At 35.7% G+C, this 16,831-nt stretch overlaps 4 protein-coding genes, 1 non-coding gene and 1 pseudogene across 5 annotated transcripts; 1 reads left to right on the top strand and 5 right to left on the bottom strand.

Moving 5' to 3' along the window:
• Positions 1-146: 146 nt before the first annotated feature.
• Positions 147-220, bottom strand: TRNAI-UAU (transfer RNA isoleucine (anticodon UAU)). The gene has a single exon. It is a non-coding gene; the product is annotated as a tRNA-Ile (tRNA).
• Positions 221-2,414: 2,194 nt separating this feature from the next.
• Positions 2,415-5,092, bottom strand: LOC132061572 (subtilisin-like protease SBT1.7; annotated as a pseudogene).
• Positions 5,093-7,345: 2,253 nt separating this feature from the next.
• Positions 7,346-7,936, top strand: LOC132061571 (uncharacterized). Its single transcript, XM_059454355.1, has one exon. The coding sequence runs from the start codon at positions 7,346-7,348 to the stop codon at positions 7,934-7,936; it is 591 nt and encodes a 196-aa protein (XP_059310338.1).
• Positions 7,937-8,558: 622 nt separating this feature from the next.
• Positions 8,559-11,205, bottom strand: LOC132060134 (uncharacterized). Its single transcript, XM_059453031.1, has one exon. The coding sequence runs from the start codon at positions 9,998-10,000 to the stop codon at positions 8,810-8,812; it is 1,191 nt and encodes a 396-aa protein (XP_059309014.1). The 5' UTR covers positions 10,001-11,205; the 3' UTR covers positions 8,559-8,809.
• Positions 11,206-11,283: 78 nt separating this feature from the next.
• Positions 11,284-14,656, bottom strand: LOC132060135 (uncharacterized). The gene is made up of 2 exons (XM_059453033.1): positions 14,011-14,656; positions 11,284-12,566 (listed from the first exon to the last, which is right to left on the bottom strand). Exon 2 carries the CDS (start codon positions 12,397-12,399, stop codon positions 11,515-11,517), a length of 885 nt encoding a protein of 294 aa, XP_059309016.1. The 5' UTR covers positions 12,400-12,566; positions 14,011-14,656; the 3' UTR covers positions 11,284-11,514.
• Positions 14,657-15,114: 458 nt separating this feature from the next.
• LOC132061570 (uncharacterized) lies at positions 15,115-16,465 on the bottom strand. Its single transcript, XM_059454354.1, has 2 exons — positions 16,461-16,465; positions 15,115-15,673 (listed from the first exon to the last, which is right to left on the bottom strand). Exons 1-2 carry the CDS (start codon positions 16,463-16,465, stop codon positions 15,115-15,117), a joined length of 564 nt encoding a protein of 187 aa, XP_059310337.1.
• Positions 16,466-16,831: the final 366 nt, after the last annotated feature.

Below are 16,831 nucleotides of genomic sequence, written 5' to 3'. Positions count from 1 at the left end.
TTTGTCAATAAAATTTGTCTGGAAAAATTATGACCACTCATATTTCTTTCATTCATATGATGGGAATCTATAAGTTCCTCATCCAACAATAAAACACAAACCAAAGATAAATTCGACAAAACAAAAAATTATTTACTTCTGAGCCCTGGTCCCGGCGGGGCTCGAACCCGCGACCTTCGGCTCATAAGACCAACGCTCTAACCAACTGAGCTACGGGACCATTTGTTGGAGTCTAGAACCTAAATGACCCAATAAAAGACCCATTGAATCATACCCCAAGAAAAAAATGTGATACCAAAATACCTTTAATGCACTTTTTTTATGCGTTATATAAAAATGAGGTAACGTCCCTCATTAACATCCGTTATCAGAACTTTAAAAAAAAAAAAAAAATAACGCAGCAAAATAATGCGCTATGCTGAGCACTCAAATTTTTCTTACCTTAGACAATGGTTAGGTTGAGCTTGTGTTGCCTTTTTGTTGTCAAAATATTCTTGTGTTATGATAATAATAATAATTAGGCAAACTTGTGTATTCCTATTCAAACTACTCCGTGTCACTTTTTTAGTTGACTTTTAATATCTTATAGAATTTTAGTGAACTTTAATATTTTGGGTATTAGTTAAAGTTTTAATTATTATAGTTTTATCCAACATTGAAATACTTTTTTCAAATAAATTTTTGGTTTTCAAAGGGCATAAAAGTTGATCAACATTTTGAGGATATTTTTGCCGTTCAACCTTTAGCGTTTTAATATTCATGTTAATTAGTTTCAGAAATTCACTTAAATTGATACGGAGGGGATATTATTTTTATTAGGCATAAGCTAAATCTTATATTTTAATTGTCTTAAAAAATATAAAATAAAGACCACTCATAATTTCTTTCATTCATTATTGATACGGAATCTAAATAAGCTAATTTTATATTTTTTGTCTTAAAAAATAATTATAATTTTTGAAATCTATAAAATAAAGAAAAAAACGATAAATTATTTTCCTTAAATTGAACAATTGAACATTTATTTTCATAAGCATAAGCTAAGTGTTATATTTTTTGTTGTCATAGAAAATGATTATAATTTTTGAAATCTTATATGTTCGGTTACCGTAAAAAACGATTAAATTATTTTTTAAACCAAAGTAAGACACTTCAATTGATAAAAAGGGGATATTATTTTTCATAAGCTACGGCTAAGTCTTATATTTTTTTTGTTGTCTTAGAAAATGATTATAATTATTTTCTAAGAAGAAATGTAAAACATTAAATATATGAAGCATAAAAAACTATTTGGTTATCTTAAAATTAATTATAACTATGTTATTTTTTTTATAAAAAAAAAATGATTTTCTAAGCATAACAATGCTATTTGTTAAATTGATACACTTAATCGTGGTTAATTAACATGCTTAGCATAAGCTAAGTCACTTATATTGTTTTGTTGGTATAGAAAATGATTAAAACTTTAATGTAATCATAAGTATTTACAAGAAGATTTTGTAGTTAACGAAATAAAATATTAAAGAAAAATTTTAAAAACAAATTAATCATTTTTTAAACAAATCAAGGATTGAGAAAAATTTCACGAACATTAACCGATATAGCTTAAAAAACAATGGATAATCAACCATTAAGTTTGAATTTGTTAAAGTTAGGCATAAATAATAAATATAAAGATGTAGAAAACAATAGATATATGTTTGTAAATAAATTAACATGAATATTAAAACATCACCAAAATAAGTATTTAAAAATTGTCACATGAAAAGAAAACTTTAAAATATTCAAAAATTAAAGTTCATTTTTCGTTGATTAAGAATCTCAACACCCTTTAATAGACATAAATATATCGTCTTGGTGGTAACTACCAAATCGACATAACAATGGTCGGGTCTACAACAGGTCTACACTGATGAAACTTAAAGATGTTGATGATGCTCTTAAATAAGTATGTTAATAGATAATGAACTGACCAAACCACAAGGAGGCTAGAGGATAATCAACCATCGAGTTTGAATGATGCATATATATAGATGGATAAAACATAGTACATAACATTGAGTTATATAAAGAATCCACTGTTATTGAAGTTTTATTGAACCCACATTATAGAAAAGGAGCTCTTAACAATGTGCTTTTCACTTTCCCATGATATGGAGCCAAATGCCATTTGCTCAGCTATCCTCCTGCTGGTGTTGAAAACATAATGGCTCTCAAACTTCACCATATAGCTTTGTTTCTTCAAAGTTTCATGGAACATCAGCTTCATTGGCTGTATACTTAAACTAATCTTTTCGGAATTCAGATTAACTATCTTGACTCTATACTCCTCTGGCTTAGTCGCGAAAAGTAACACCAATAAGTGTTTGAAAGAGTTACCATTAAGAAATTAGCATCGAATATCCAGGAAGAGTTTAGAAAAACATTAACCCAAACCACAAGACATATATGTTAACAAACATCCTCTTGAGTACATGAACAGAGGAATCAGGCCTGAACATAACGGAGAAAGATGGATAGTTAAGATCTAGTGGAGTAATTCCACAAGAACCCGAGCACGGATTTGCCTCATTTGAGAAAACTTTCATCTGTTTTTCAGTGTAGTTCAAGCTGCATAGAAATTTGACGTAGTCTGATGTATCAGCATCGTATATTAGCCCTGGATCAATAGCTGATTCAGGGTTCACGTGATCAGCTCCAATGCTGATTGGAGTTGCTAGCTCCATGTCTTCATGTTTCACTATAGGAAGTTGTGCATTGTCAAATGATGTGGATGTTGTCATCAGTGCTGATTTCATAGCAGCCGGGGACCATTCTGGATGAATGGAGCGGACTAGTGCAGCCACCCCGGCTAGGTGAGGGCATGCCATTGATGTACCCGAGAGTATGTTGAACTTCACTCTCCTTGGATCCATCTTGAGACGTGTCGGGGAAATGTCACCTGCAAAGATGGATGGAACAATGAAAAATCACTAGAACAATGATATACTAGAGTGATCCCATAAGTGGTCTGAGTGCGGGGGATGGGGTGTCTGATTGACCTAGCTCCATGTCTCTTTCCTTTGTGGGGTAGAGAGAGTGTGATCCGATGGATGAATGGACTCGGCTCCCAAACCGTTTACAAAACAGGTTTGAAAAATAAAACGCGAAAAGTTACGAAGGTTTAAAAAATAGCAAACTCTAAACACATAATTTTGAAATGACACGAGTTCAATAGTAAAAAAAATTAAAGATTGAACGCATGAAGTATAAATCCTAGATCCGCTTCTGCTGACCTGGCCACGCTGCAAGAATGTTCAAACCCGGAGCAATTAAGTCCGGTTTGAGGACTTCAGGAACAACACCATTTGGCCCTCTTGAAGAAAACCTAACAACACTTGGAGCTCTCTCTGTTTTCCCAACAACAGTACTCTTGCTGTTGAATAAGCATTGGATTTAATGAAAGAAACAAGTTCTATCCCTTCTTTATAACCCAATGTTGCAGAAGGCAATGTGTAAGCCATTGCTCTCAGGCCCTGTCCTTCAGTGGCAAGATTTAATTGAATCAATCCAACACCATCAGCTTTCTGAATTAAAATCCCATTTATTGGAGCTTCAAATTTACTAGTGTTGCAAACTACAATCCTTCCTCTAACTTTATAACGAGCGATAGTCATTCTTGAACAATTCCCAATATAAACAAGAGGGTAATTTTTACCACTTATTTTCCCTGGATAAAGAGAAGAACCAACAAAAGTCTTCTTGTTTGATAACTTGATTTCAACGGGGAAATCGCGATCGAGTGATCCAGCTCCAACTGTTGTCATCCAAGGTGCTGTATTGTGAACTGAAAAGTTATATGGTCCAATATTTCCAGCTGAACATGCAACAAAGATGTTCCTTTTAACAGCAGCAAATGTTCCAATTGCCACTGGATCTTCATAAAACGGATCGCGCCCATATCCCAATGAAAGTGAAAGTATGTCTACACCATCCTTTATAGCACATTCAATAGCTGCTAAAACATCAGACTCTGCGCAAAACATCTTCCCACAGGCTTTATACATTGCAATCCGAGCCTTACTCACAATCCCTCGTGCTTTCCCCTTTGCAAAACCGAATACATTGGCACCAGCAACCTTTGCAGAAAATAGGAACGAAAAACTCTCATATAAATTTCATTAGTCACAGGTGCTTTATATAGGCACATAAACAAAGTAGTAGACTCTTCCTACAGCTAAAGTATTAGACTCTTAATTAAAACTAAGAAGCTGAATATTCAACTAAATAGTAATTATTCTACAGATACAACATCCAACACCAACCTCTGCCCCTGCTGCAGTTGAAGCAGTGTGGGTTCCATGCCCGTCTTGATCTCGTGGCGATTGGATATTATTCCCTTTAACGAAATTCCTAGAACCAATAAGTTTTCTGTTACAACTCCTCGTGGCATTGAACGCGATTCCATCGACACATTTGCCTTTCCACCTCGAAGGAATAGGACCAAGACCATTATCCTTGAAGCTCTCACTTTCAGGCCAAATTCCAGTATCAACAAGGCCAATTATAACATCATCTCCAAAATTAGACTCTGGCCACAGCCCATAATTTGTGTTTAGTCCAAGAAATTCGGGCGAATGCGTAGTATCAAGCTTAACCCTAAAATGGTCTTTGAAAATGCCAATGATTTCTGGAAAGTCACTTAATTTTTTGGATTCTTGATCAGTCAATCTTGCTGCAAAGCCTTGTAAGACTACATCATATGAGTAGAACATCCTTGAAGAAGTAGAATCTGATTCAATTTTGTTATCAAGAACTGATTCAATCATTGAATTGTAACATTCATCATGAGTTAAGTAATGAGATGGTCTTGTTTTGGTATCAACATGGACAACATAAGTTGACAACAGAGGCTCAGATGCAATTGGTAAAAATACAGATGTGAAGATTATGAAGAAAGTGAGTGTAGCCATTGTTAGTCAACTAGTGAACTTCACTAGGTAAATTATTTGGCAATGAAGAAGGGGGAGAACCAAGTGCAAACACTAGGGAGAGACTGAAGAAATGATTTCCTATAACACTAACAATTTGAAGAGAAGAAAATGCCCCTTATAAAAAGATCTTGTGGGTCATTTTACTTATCTCTTGTTATATTTTACTGATCTTCAGTGGAAAAAGATCGAGAACGTAATAAAAATGGTCCCTTATCTTTGGTAGTAAGTTCAAAATGGTCCCATAAATATTACTTGAGCAGCTTTGGTCATTTAATTGGCAAAGGTGAGCATGTTTGGACTCCCTTAGATATTTACCAAACTCTGATTATTATATTTAACCGGAACTGCGAAAATAAAAACATTTAATGGGACTCACATTTGGAAGTATTATTTTATAATTAATGTTACTTTTGATATATTTCAAGAGTATAGAGCAACTTTTTGAGGTGTGATTTATGTTATTTTTGTGTTTGACATTGCTTTTTATGTTGCGGTTTCTGGGATTTTGACAAAAAAACTTAGTGTTTCTGGTTCAATTTTCTTCTTCACATTTCCAGTTAAATTTAACAATCAGAGTTTGGTAAATATCTGATGAAGATCAAAAGTTCTCACTTTTGAAAAAAAAAAAACTATTCAATTGATACTTAACGGACTATTTTGAACCTTCTACCAAAGATAAGGGACAATTTTTTGTTATTTTCTCAAAAAAGATCATATAACTAAAATAATTTTTGCAACAAGTGATGGCAACGAGGCAGTGCGGGTGTGGGACGAGGTTGATTAGAGTGTATGTGAGGCCGAGTTAAAACTGAAAATTTTATTATAAATAATAATTATTGACCCCATTAAATTGAATAAGTTATGGTAAAATTCTAAACTTGAACATATAATATTTAAATACTAAATTCGCCTCTGGACGAGATACAAATGAAGCAATGGTTTATGCATTCACGTGACTTCTTTTTATGATATATTGCACTTAAAATCAGTAACTTTTGCTGGTCTGATTAAAGAAAAGCTTTCAACACTCCAGAGTAACCACCTTGTCCACATTCATCAACTACAAAAGGCCAAATATTTGCTAATGTAAGTTGAACCTTTCCTTTGTTTGTTTGCTTTTTTTCTTTTCCATAACCTTCCAAGAGTTTTCATTTTGTTCTGCATTTCTGGCGTATCAGTTGCAATAGATGTTCGTCCAAAAAAGTAAAGCAGACAAAACACTGTTCTTGTGATAAGTGCTTAGTTTCATTGTGAAAACCAACGCATGCAAATGTCATATTGACTTTCTCCCACGCTACTTCTAAAGATAGATAGAAAAGGTCAAAGAGAATGACTTTATGAAATTCTCCTTTCTAAAGTTGCGCAAGACGGCTCGGTTGACGAATGCATGCTCTGGTTGTAGCAGTGTTGAATGAATGACTAATTTGGAACCAGACTGGGTAACTTTAAAGGTAGTCCCAATGTTGAGATAGTAAATTTTAGCATCTTCGAAGAATCATATTGAGAAAAGGAAAGAAGTCACACAAAAATAGTTGAGCAAGAACTAGAACGTTTACCTCGTATATAATGTAAAGTGGAAGAGTTATCCAAAAAGCCTTACTTGATCATGATGTTTTTAGCATGTACTCCTTCCTTTTATAGTTCAATGGATTCAAAATTTAAATTTTACGAGTTTGAAATTGAGATTCTACCATAGATAATTTAATGTATTGGGTCTGCAATTTATTATTTATATATACTAGTCCAGTGAATCTTTTAAATATATGTATAGGTTTAAGACACACCTGTAGCTTACCGACCCTAAATAGGAGGATATGGAGGTCGAGGATTAGGGCAGAATATTAGTAGGTAGTCGAGTGTTGTATAATTTTCCTTATCAGTATTTGTCACTTGTTGTTTCTTTTACTTCAGTTAGCGTATTATTTGTAATTCTGCTATATTTCCTTTTCATGCTTGATTTTAATATGCTTTACTTGAGCTGAGAGTCTATTGGAAACAACCTCTTACCTTCACAAGGTAGGGGTAACATTGCGCGCACACCACCCTCCCCAAACCTCACTTGTGGATTACACGAGGTATGTTGTCGTTATAATATATACAAGGTCTGAGCCCAAAGTATATCCATACTACATCCACCTCTATTATTAGTTAATGTCTTTTACATACAATAACAACTACTATGGTTCATTTCTAAACAATATAATGTCGACTATGCAGGTGGGCTAAACATAGTTAATGTAGAGGTGTGGAATAAGGCAGCAATTGCAAAACTATTGTGGAATGTGTGCCAGAAAAAAGATAAGTTGTGGGTTTGTTGGGTGCATGCCTACTATATAAAAGGAGATTCTCTGTGGGATGTTAGTCCCTCATGGATGGTTCGAAAGGTGTTCAAAGCCAAAACATACTTAGCAGCTGCTGGGATAACACAAGATGAACCGATTCATATGACAACATACTCTATCAAAGCAGTGTATCAAAGGTTACAGGGCAACTTCCTGAAGGTATCATGGAGGAAAATCATTTGTAATAACCAGGGGGCGCAAAAGTGGATATTCATACTATGGTTGGCTATACAAGGTAGGTTAACCACAAAAGATAGGATTGGCTCATGGGGCATAGATATTGATCCAATCTGTCCGCTATGTGGACTTGCTGATGAGACCATCCAACATTTCGTATTTGAGTGCAATGTTACAGGGGCCATTTGGAGGTGCTTACTAAGGTGGCAAGGCATCCCAAGAGCCAATTTATCATGGACAGAAGTAGTGAAATGGGCTGAGAGGTACTGCAAAGGAAGAAGCTTGGGTGCAAGTATACACAAGATCACACTTGCTGCTACTGTCTATCATGTGTGGCTTGAACGTAATGGGAGAGTTTTTAAGCAGAAGCAAAGATCCCGGGAGGCAATAGTGCGATTGATAATCCAGGAAGTTTACTATAGAGCTAGCTTATTTCCAAAGTGAACTAGCCAGTTGGCTAGATTAGATTGCTATCCAAACCTGGTATGAGGGAGGTATATGCATAGGCGAGTGGTAAAGAGGCTTGGTAGATGAGGACAGTGTGCACTGGAAGCTGGGGAATGTCCAGTTCCAGTGGTGATTGACTTGTTTTTCTTTTCTTTGAGCTGTATGTACTTGCTTGGTAAATAATACAATGTAAGTTACCTAAAAAAAAAAACATTTTCACAGTTTATGAGTTTGTTTCTGTCCAATGTTAATAAACAAAATTGTTTTTTTAACTTTATAAGTTCTTTATATTTTCTATTAGCATAAAAATCTCTAAGAACATTATACAACACCTAAGACTTATGGGGAACTAAATCATTAAAAGACCTTTAAAGTTGCAAACATAAATGGTACATGACGAAACTTAGATTAACAAGTTACCCTTAGAATGAATACATATATAAGAGGAGATTTGCATACGTTAGTTGGTGTTTTAGGTGCAAATATTCAAAGTGAAGAAGCAAGCCACCTCCTGCTAAATTGCAAGATGGCTACACCATTGTGAGAAGGCTTATGAAGTGAATTTTTGCTCCATCAACAAGCAATTCACTTGCCAAATATGAAAAAGGAAATGTAACTACTAGAAGGGAGAAACTTAGATCAGTGTGCTAAAACTATAGCTTTATTTTCTGGTTCCTGGCCTCTTCTGACATAACACAGGCATCATTTTCATCAAAGCAACAATACAATTAAAATTATGAAATACAAATAGATTTTTTTTTTTTAAAAAAAAAAAAAACAACAACAACGCCCCTATCTTTGCCACGCACTTTTGAAGCCTATAAGATCAAAAATGAAAAAACCAGGCAGCAAATTTTCAAGCAAACGTTCTTACTCTTCTTCTAAATCTAGAAGATAGCCCTTGTAGGCTATCAATAATTCCTCTGCATTTTCTGTAAACTTCGATACATACTTTTCCAAGAACAGACGCTCTGTCAAACACATCACGTAATAAAAACTTGGGTCTTTCTCCAAAAGCTTTTTTGACTTTATCAGCTGGAAAACTTGATATCTGGGAATCACTCTATCCTCCATGCTAAACATCAAAAGTGTAGGATGCTGTACTATAGTTGACTTCTTTAACTTCGCTGTTTCCAAGAAGAACTCTAGTCCGAGCCTTATTTTCTCCTCTGAAGTCCGGAATAAACCCGGTGCCCTCCTAAACATTTCCATGCACTCATTTTTGGAGAAACCAGTACTCTGAAACAATAGCATTTTCTTCGAAAAAGACTCCTGACTAATACAACCAAGAGTATGAAGGCCATGCATTAACATTCTTGAATCAGTAGAAAACCCAATATCCATAAGTCTAGACACAAGCTTTTTAAGCTCAGATTCAGGCACAACAAAAAGATGAGGTTGCCTCTTCAAGAGTGATGATAGTTGAGTCCCGACAATCCCAACGCTCTCCAGATATGAAATATTAGGAATCAGTCTCAAGTGAGGGGATTTATGAATAACCCAATCGCACCTTCGTAGGACCCGTAACCAATCGCCATTCTCAATACCGTTTATAAGGACTTTATTGAGAACATCAATGGAAGGCTTTAGTATTTTCTCCAGGCTACGTGTTAATATAATCGCCTTTGTGGATATAAGCCTACCCAGATCAGAACCAGTGATACCCAATTCTTGTAATAACTGGATCTTCGGCTTCAGTGTCTTTTCAACATCAGCAAGGAGGATTTGCGGGACGTTACTAACAGCGGATTGGATTTGTGCATCTGTGAATCCAATGGACTTGAAGAAATGTACAGCCAATTGAGGTTTTTCAACACTAATGACCCAAGGAAAACGATTGGATACTGCCAGGGCTTTAGGTTTTGGAAGGTCCAACGTGTTTATTAGGTAGTTGAGGAGAACCGGATTTTCTCGGTTTGCATTTTGAGCGGACTTTTTGGTTACCACATGAGATAGAGAGGAAAGAGAGACGCGGAGAGAAGAAAAAGGACCAGAAGATGGGGAATGAAAATGATGTAAGTGAGTAGATAAACAATGGCCGCGTAGTTGGATGGTGATCATGGGTCCTTCTCAATCTGTTCACAGGCAACGCCCAGAAAGACTTAAAGAGACAAAAGAAGATACGAGTTTTAACGATTTAAGAGAAAGCTTTGAACAAAGCTATTAAAAGTCACAGATAGGCGGAGGTGGAACACAGAAGCAACCCATGCTTTTCTCCAAACTTCAGCTCCCTAGAAAGAAAAGGTGAATAAATATCAACCCCAAAAGGAGTAACCTATTGTGTTGTGTGAAGTCATCCTTATCTCAATGAGTGGAAATTTTTTAGACCTACAAATTTGAATAGATATAAACAGTAAAGGGAACTGATTTGTAAATTAATTCAAATGGAGTAACATATTGCCATTAAAGTTCACAGATAATACAAAGTTACTCCCTCTATCTTAATTTGCGTCCCTCTATTCATTTTGGAAAGTCCCAAAATGTTTAACATCGTCTTTATTTAATAATGTTCGTACTTTCAAGAATTCATACCCCTTACAGGCTTAAACTACTCAAATTTAAGTTTAATAATATGTTTTCCCTATTAAACTAACTTTTCTTTGAGAAGCTATTAAACTTAACTTTTATCCATGAATGTAATATTCTTCCATCCAAAATTTCTATCACGGAGGGAGTATTATTTATTATTAAGATAATAATCATCACATTGGTTAGCACACCAACTTCAAACTCAAGCACCCATGTGGATAGAGTTGAAGACAAAAGCATGAAATTGTAAGCAACTCCAAATTGAAAAAGGCCAAAAACTGACAATTTACAAGCCAGCATCACATAGAATACAAATGAGAATGCAAATAAATTGCTTTAAAAGAAAAAAAACCCAGAGAGGCATACGCTGAAGTTCATAATCCGTACTACCTCACTTAAAATGATCGTAAAACAGGGGTTAGGGGGTTTGTCTCACTAGAAATAGAGAATACGAATCCCAGAGAAGAAAGAGAACGAGACCCTGAGTGAATTTACTACTAGCTTTCGACGGGGATAGATATCGCCGAGGAGTTCGCCGGAAAAATAGACGGTTTGAATAGTAACAGCGCCAAAAGAAGAGAACCCAGTGTACTTTGACAGTCATCACACTAACATGACATTTTTGCAGTAGGCATCTTTAAACTTCGAGGAAATAGTAGGGCAGCTTGAAGCCTAGTAAGATAGCCAACATGTTTTACTTTGAAAGAAAATGAATGCTGGTAAATTCTCAAGGAACATGCTTATTCTTCTCCTACATCTAGAGAATGGCCCTTGTAGGCCATCAATAATTCCTCTGCATTTTCTGTAAACCTCGATATGTACTTTTCCAAGAACAGATGCTCTGACAAACGCATCATGTAATAAAAACTTGGGTCTTTCTCCAAAAGCTTTTTCGACTTTATCAGCTGAGAAACATGATATCTGGGAATCACTCTATCCTCCATGCTAAACATCAAAAGTGTAGGATGCTGTACTATAGTTGACTTCTTTAACTTCACTGCTTCCAAGAAGAACTCCAGTCTGAGTCTTAATTTCTCCTCCGAAGTTCAGAATAAAGCTGGTGCTCTCCTAAACATTTCCATGCACTCATTTTTGAAGATACCAGTACTCTGAAACAATAGTAATTTCTTCGAAAAAGACTCCTGACAAATACAACCAAGAGTATGAAGGCCATGCATTAACATTCTTGAATCAGTAGAAAACCCAATATCCATAAGTCTAGAGACAAGCTTTTTAAGCTCAGATTCAGGCACAACAAAAAGATAAGGTTGTCTCTTCAAGAGTGATGATAGTTGAGTCCCGACAATCCCAACGCTCTCCAGATATGAAATATTAGGAATCAGTCTCAAGTGAGGGGATTTATGAAGAACCCAATCACACCTTTGTAGTACCCGTAACCAATCGCCTTTATGAATACCGTTTATAAGGACTTTATTGAGAACATCAATGGAAGGCTTTAGTATTTTATCCAGGCTACGTGTTAATATATTGGTCTTTGTGGACATAAGCCTACCCAGATCAGAACCAGTGATACCCAATTCTTGTAATACCTGGATCTTTGGCTTCAGTGTCTTTTCAACATCAGCAAGGAGGATTTGCGGGGCATTACTAACAGCGGAATGGATTTGTGCATCTGTGAATCCAATGGACTTGAAGAAATGTACAGCCAATTGAGGTTTTTCAACACTTCTGACCCAAGGCAAACGATTGGATACTGCCAGGGCTTTAGGTTTTGGAAAGTTCAACGTGTTTATTAGATAGTTGAGGAGAACAGGATTTTCTTGGTTTGCATTTTGAGCAGACTTTATGGTTACCACCTTTGGTAGAGAGGAAAGAGAGACGCGAAAAGAAGAAAAAGGACCAGAATTTAGGGAATGAAGATGATGTAAGAGAGTAGATAAACAATGGCCCCGTAGTTGGATGGTGATCATTAGTCCTTCTCAATCTGTTCACAGGCAATAGCCAGAAAGACTTGAAGAGAAAGAACATATGAGTTTTAAGGATTTAAGAGAAAGCTTTGAACAAAGCTATTAAAAGTCACAGATAGGCAGAGGTGGAACACAGAAGCAGCCCATGCTTTTCTCCAAACTTCATTTCCCTGGAAAGAAAACGTGACTGAATATTAACCCCTCAATTAATTTAAAGAAAGGAGTAACCTATCATGTTGTGTGAAGCCAGTCTATCTCTACGAGTGGAAATGTTCGAGACACTTGAATAGATATAACCAGTAAGGGGAACTGATTTGAAAATTAATTCGAATGGAGTAACATATTGCCACTAAAGTTTACAGATAATACAAAGTTACTCCCTTTTATCTAAATTTGTGACCCTCTTTTCATTTTGGAACGTCCCAAAATGTTTAACATCATCTCATTTGATACAATTTTCGTATTTTCAAGAATTCATACTCCTTAAACTACTCAAATTTAAGTTTATTTCAGTAATATGTTTTCCCTATTAAACTAACTTTTATCCATGAATTTAAATTTTCTTCATCAAAATTTTCTATCACGGATGCAGTATTTATTATTAAAATAATAATCATCGCATTGGTTAACATACTAACTTCAAACTCAAGCGCCCATGTGGTTAGAGTTGATGACAACAACAACAACATACCCAATGTAATCCCACAAGTGGAGTGTGAGGAGGGTATAGTGTACGCAGACTTTACCCTACCTCGTGAAGGTAGAGAGGTTGTTTCCTAAAGACCCTCGGCTCAAAGTTGATGACAAAAGCATGAAATTGTACGCAACTCCAAATTGAAAAAGGTCGAAAACTCACAAGCAATGGTAAAATGTACGGCTTTTTTTGTGATAAGGGACGAAATCTATATCTTTGTTTTCATTCCCATATAAGTTTACAGAAACTTTGCAATAATCAAAAGCAGATAAATAGATCAATTTACAAGCCAGTATCGCATAAAATACAAATGAGTATGCAAATAAATTGTTAAAAGAATTCACCGTCCTGCATCACTAAAAATTATTGTAAAGGGAGTTAGAGTTTTTGTCTCACTAGAAACAGAGAATAGGAATCCCAGATGAGAAAGCCAACGAGACCATGAGTGAACTTACTAATAGATTTTGACGGGGATAGATAACGCCAAGTAGCAGTGCCGAAACAAGATAATTCAGTATGATTTGACAGTCATCACACTAGCACGTCATTTTTGCAAATAGTAGGGCATCTTTAAACTTCGAGGAAATAGTAGGACAGCTTGAAGCCTAGTAATATAGCCAACATGTTTTATTTTGAAAAACAGAAAAAGAACGCAGGTAAGTTCTCAACGGACATGTTTATTCTTCTTCTACATCTACAGAATGGCCCTAGTAGGCCATGGCCACCAATAGTTCCTCTACAGTTTCTGCAGACCTTGATACATACTTTTCCAAGAAAAGATGATCCAGCAAACACATTACAGAATAAAAAAATGCTCTGGCAAACACACTGATGACTTCCTATCCAGATTTATTTTCTTTTTGCAGTCAACCTGAGGCTACAGTTGCAGATAATTGGTCCGCTCAAGGATGGGAGATCACCTTCAGAAGGCACCTGAATGATTGGGAAGTGAACAGGTTGGCACAACTCTTGCAAGAAATCAGCAGTTTCAAAGGCACCGCTCTAACTCCTGACACAATCAGATGGAAATATGCAACTGATGGGATCTTCACAGTGAACAGAATATATAAAAAAGAAGTGAGGGAGCAACCAGGATGTGAAATAGGGCCTTGGAAGCATATCTGGAAAAGCATAGCACCTTCTAAGGTTAAATGTTTTTCTTGGTTGGTGGCTAGGAAGGCTTGTTCCACTCAGGAAGCTTCGAAAAAGAGGGATTCCAAATTGTGTCCAGATGTTTTCTAGCAATGAGGCAGAAGAGACCAACAGTCACCTTTTTTTTTACATTGTAAAGCAACTTCACAGATTTGGTCTTTGTTCATAAGCCTAATAGGAATCAGATGGACAATGCCAGAACATACTGCTGACCTTTTGAGTTGCTGGATTAGAAGAGGGGGAAGCAAAAGTCAGAATAAGTGGTGGAGAATAGTCCCAGTCTGTATTTGGTGGACAGTGTGGAAAGAAAGAAATGGTAGATGTTTTGAGGATAGGTCTAATTACATCCAGAAAGTGAAATGGAATTGCATTGTGTCTTTTTATTTTTGGTGTAAAGAAAATAGTCTAGAGGATGTAGAACAATTAGTTGATCTGTTAGGTTCTCTGTAAACACTCTCTGTTTTTTCTTTTCTTTGGCCCTGAAACATTTTGGAGGTCTCTAGCATGTCCTTAATGTTGAGAAATACAACATTACCAGTTTTCAAAAAAAAAAAGCCTTGGCTATATTTTTTTTTTTTTTTTTTTTTTTTTGGAGAAGGTAACAGATAAAAACTTGGCTCTTTCGTCACAAGTTTTTTGACTTTATCAGCTGAAGAATTTGATATCTGTGAATCACTCTCTTCTCCATGCTATACATCAAAAGTGCAGGATACTGTACTAAAGTTGACTTATTTAACTTCATTGTTTCCAAGAAGAACTCTAGTCCGAGTCTTATTTTCTCCTCTGTAGTTCGGAATAAACTTGGTGCCATCCTAAACATTTTCATGCACTTAATTTTGGAGAAACCAAAGCTTTTGAAACAATTGCAATTTTCACAAAAAAGTTTCATGAGTAATACTACCTAGAGTACAAAGGCCATGCAAAAATATTCTTGAATTAGTAGAAAACCCAATATCCAGAAGTTTAGAAACACGCTTTTTAAGCTCAGATTCAGGCACAGCAAAAAGACGAGCTTGATTCTTCAAAAGATATGATAGTCGAGACCCAACAACTCCAATGCTCTCTAGATATGAAATATTAGGAATCAGTCTCAAGTGAGGTGATCTCAGAATAACCAAAGACCTTTGCAGAGCCCGGAACAAACCACCATTATCAGTACCATTTATAAGGACTTTGTTGAGAACTTCAATGGAAGGCTTTATTGCTTTGTCCACACTACGTGTTAACAAATTCGCGTGTGAGGACATAAGCTTACACAGATCAGAACCAGTGATACCCAATTCTTGAAATAGCTGAATCTTTGGCTTGAGTGTCTTTTCGACATCGGCAATAAGGATTCGTGGGACAGAATGAACAGTAGATTGAATTTGTGCATCTGTGAATCCGATAGACTTGAAGAAATGGACAACTAATTCAGGTTTTTCAACAGTTCTGACCCAATGCAAACTATTGTGTTTATTAGGTAGTTAACGAGAACAGGATTTTCTTTGTTTGCATTTTGAGCAGAGTTTTTGGTCACGGCCTTAGATAGAGATGAAAACAGTAGGGAAACTAATATGAAAATTAACTCAGATAAACATCTTGCCATTAAAGTTCACAAATAATACAAAACATTACTCCCTCAATCCTAATTTTTGTGAGTCTTTTCATTTTAGAACGTCCCAAAATGTTATATTATGTTTCTCATTTTTTATATAAGTTTCACACTTTCAAGAATGCAAACTTCTTATACTAAAATGTTTAACTTTGAAGTGATTTTTTCTCTAGTAAACTAACTTCTTATCCTTTCAAACCGGTAGAAGTAGTAGTATTATTACTCTTGTAGTTTCTCGTCCTTCGATTTCTATTACTGTTTGTTGTTTCTTGTACTTCGATTAGCTGACTATTTTGTTGTAGTTACTTTTCATTTTTTTTTCCAGCATACTTTGTCATGCTTCTTTCTTTTTTGTCATGGCCTCTTCACTTTCGTATTTCTTTTTCCGTACTGCTTTATTACGCTTTTCCTTGAGACGAGCGTCTATCGGAAATGCCTCTCCCTACCTCCCAAGGTAGGAGTAAGCTCTGAGTACACTCTACCCTCCCCAGACCCCACTCATGGGATTAAACCGGGTATGTTATTGTTGTTGTAAACTAACTTCTTAACCATAACTTTAATTTCTTTTTCCAACAGAATTTTATAAGACGGAAAGAGTATTATTTGTTACAAAGACATAATTACCGCATCTCCTAACGTACTAACTTCAAACTCAAGTGCCCGTATCGATAAAATTGATGACAATTGCATGATATTTTTATCACCTCAATTATTTTATTTTTTTTCAAAAGCCAAAAACTCACAAGCAATAGTAAATATTTCGTCTTTGACATATCGATATCTTTTTCTCATTCCAACATAAATTTACAGAAACTTAGCAATTTTCCCAAGGCGGGGAAATTTTCAAAAATATTACGCCAGGTAGCCCAATATACAATATTATACCTGGGGGGAAACGCATTATACATAATGCATCAACCTTGTATAAAAGGTGTATACACAAATATGGGCTAACAAACACAATGGGCTAAAGCGTGTAAATATTTTCTCCCAGT

Source organism: Lycium ferocissimum, chromosome 6, assembly GCF_029784015.1.
Source record: "Lycium ferocissimum isolate CSIRO_LF1 chromosome 6, AGI_CSIRO_Lferr_CH_V1, whole genome shotgun sequence".
Classification (NCBI taxonomy): Eukaryota; Viridiplantae; Streptophyta; class Magnoliopsida; order Solanales; family Solanaceae; genus Lycium; species Lycium ferocissimum.
The sequence above is the reverse complement of the archived record's forward strand: the minus strand, read 5'-3'. Positions and strand labels throughout refer to the sequence as shown.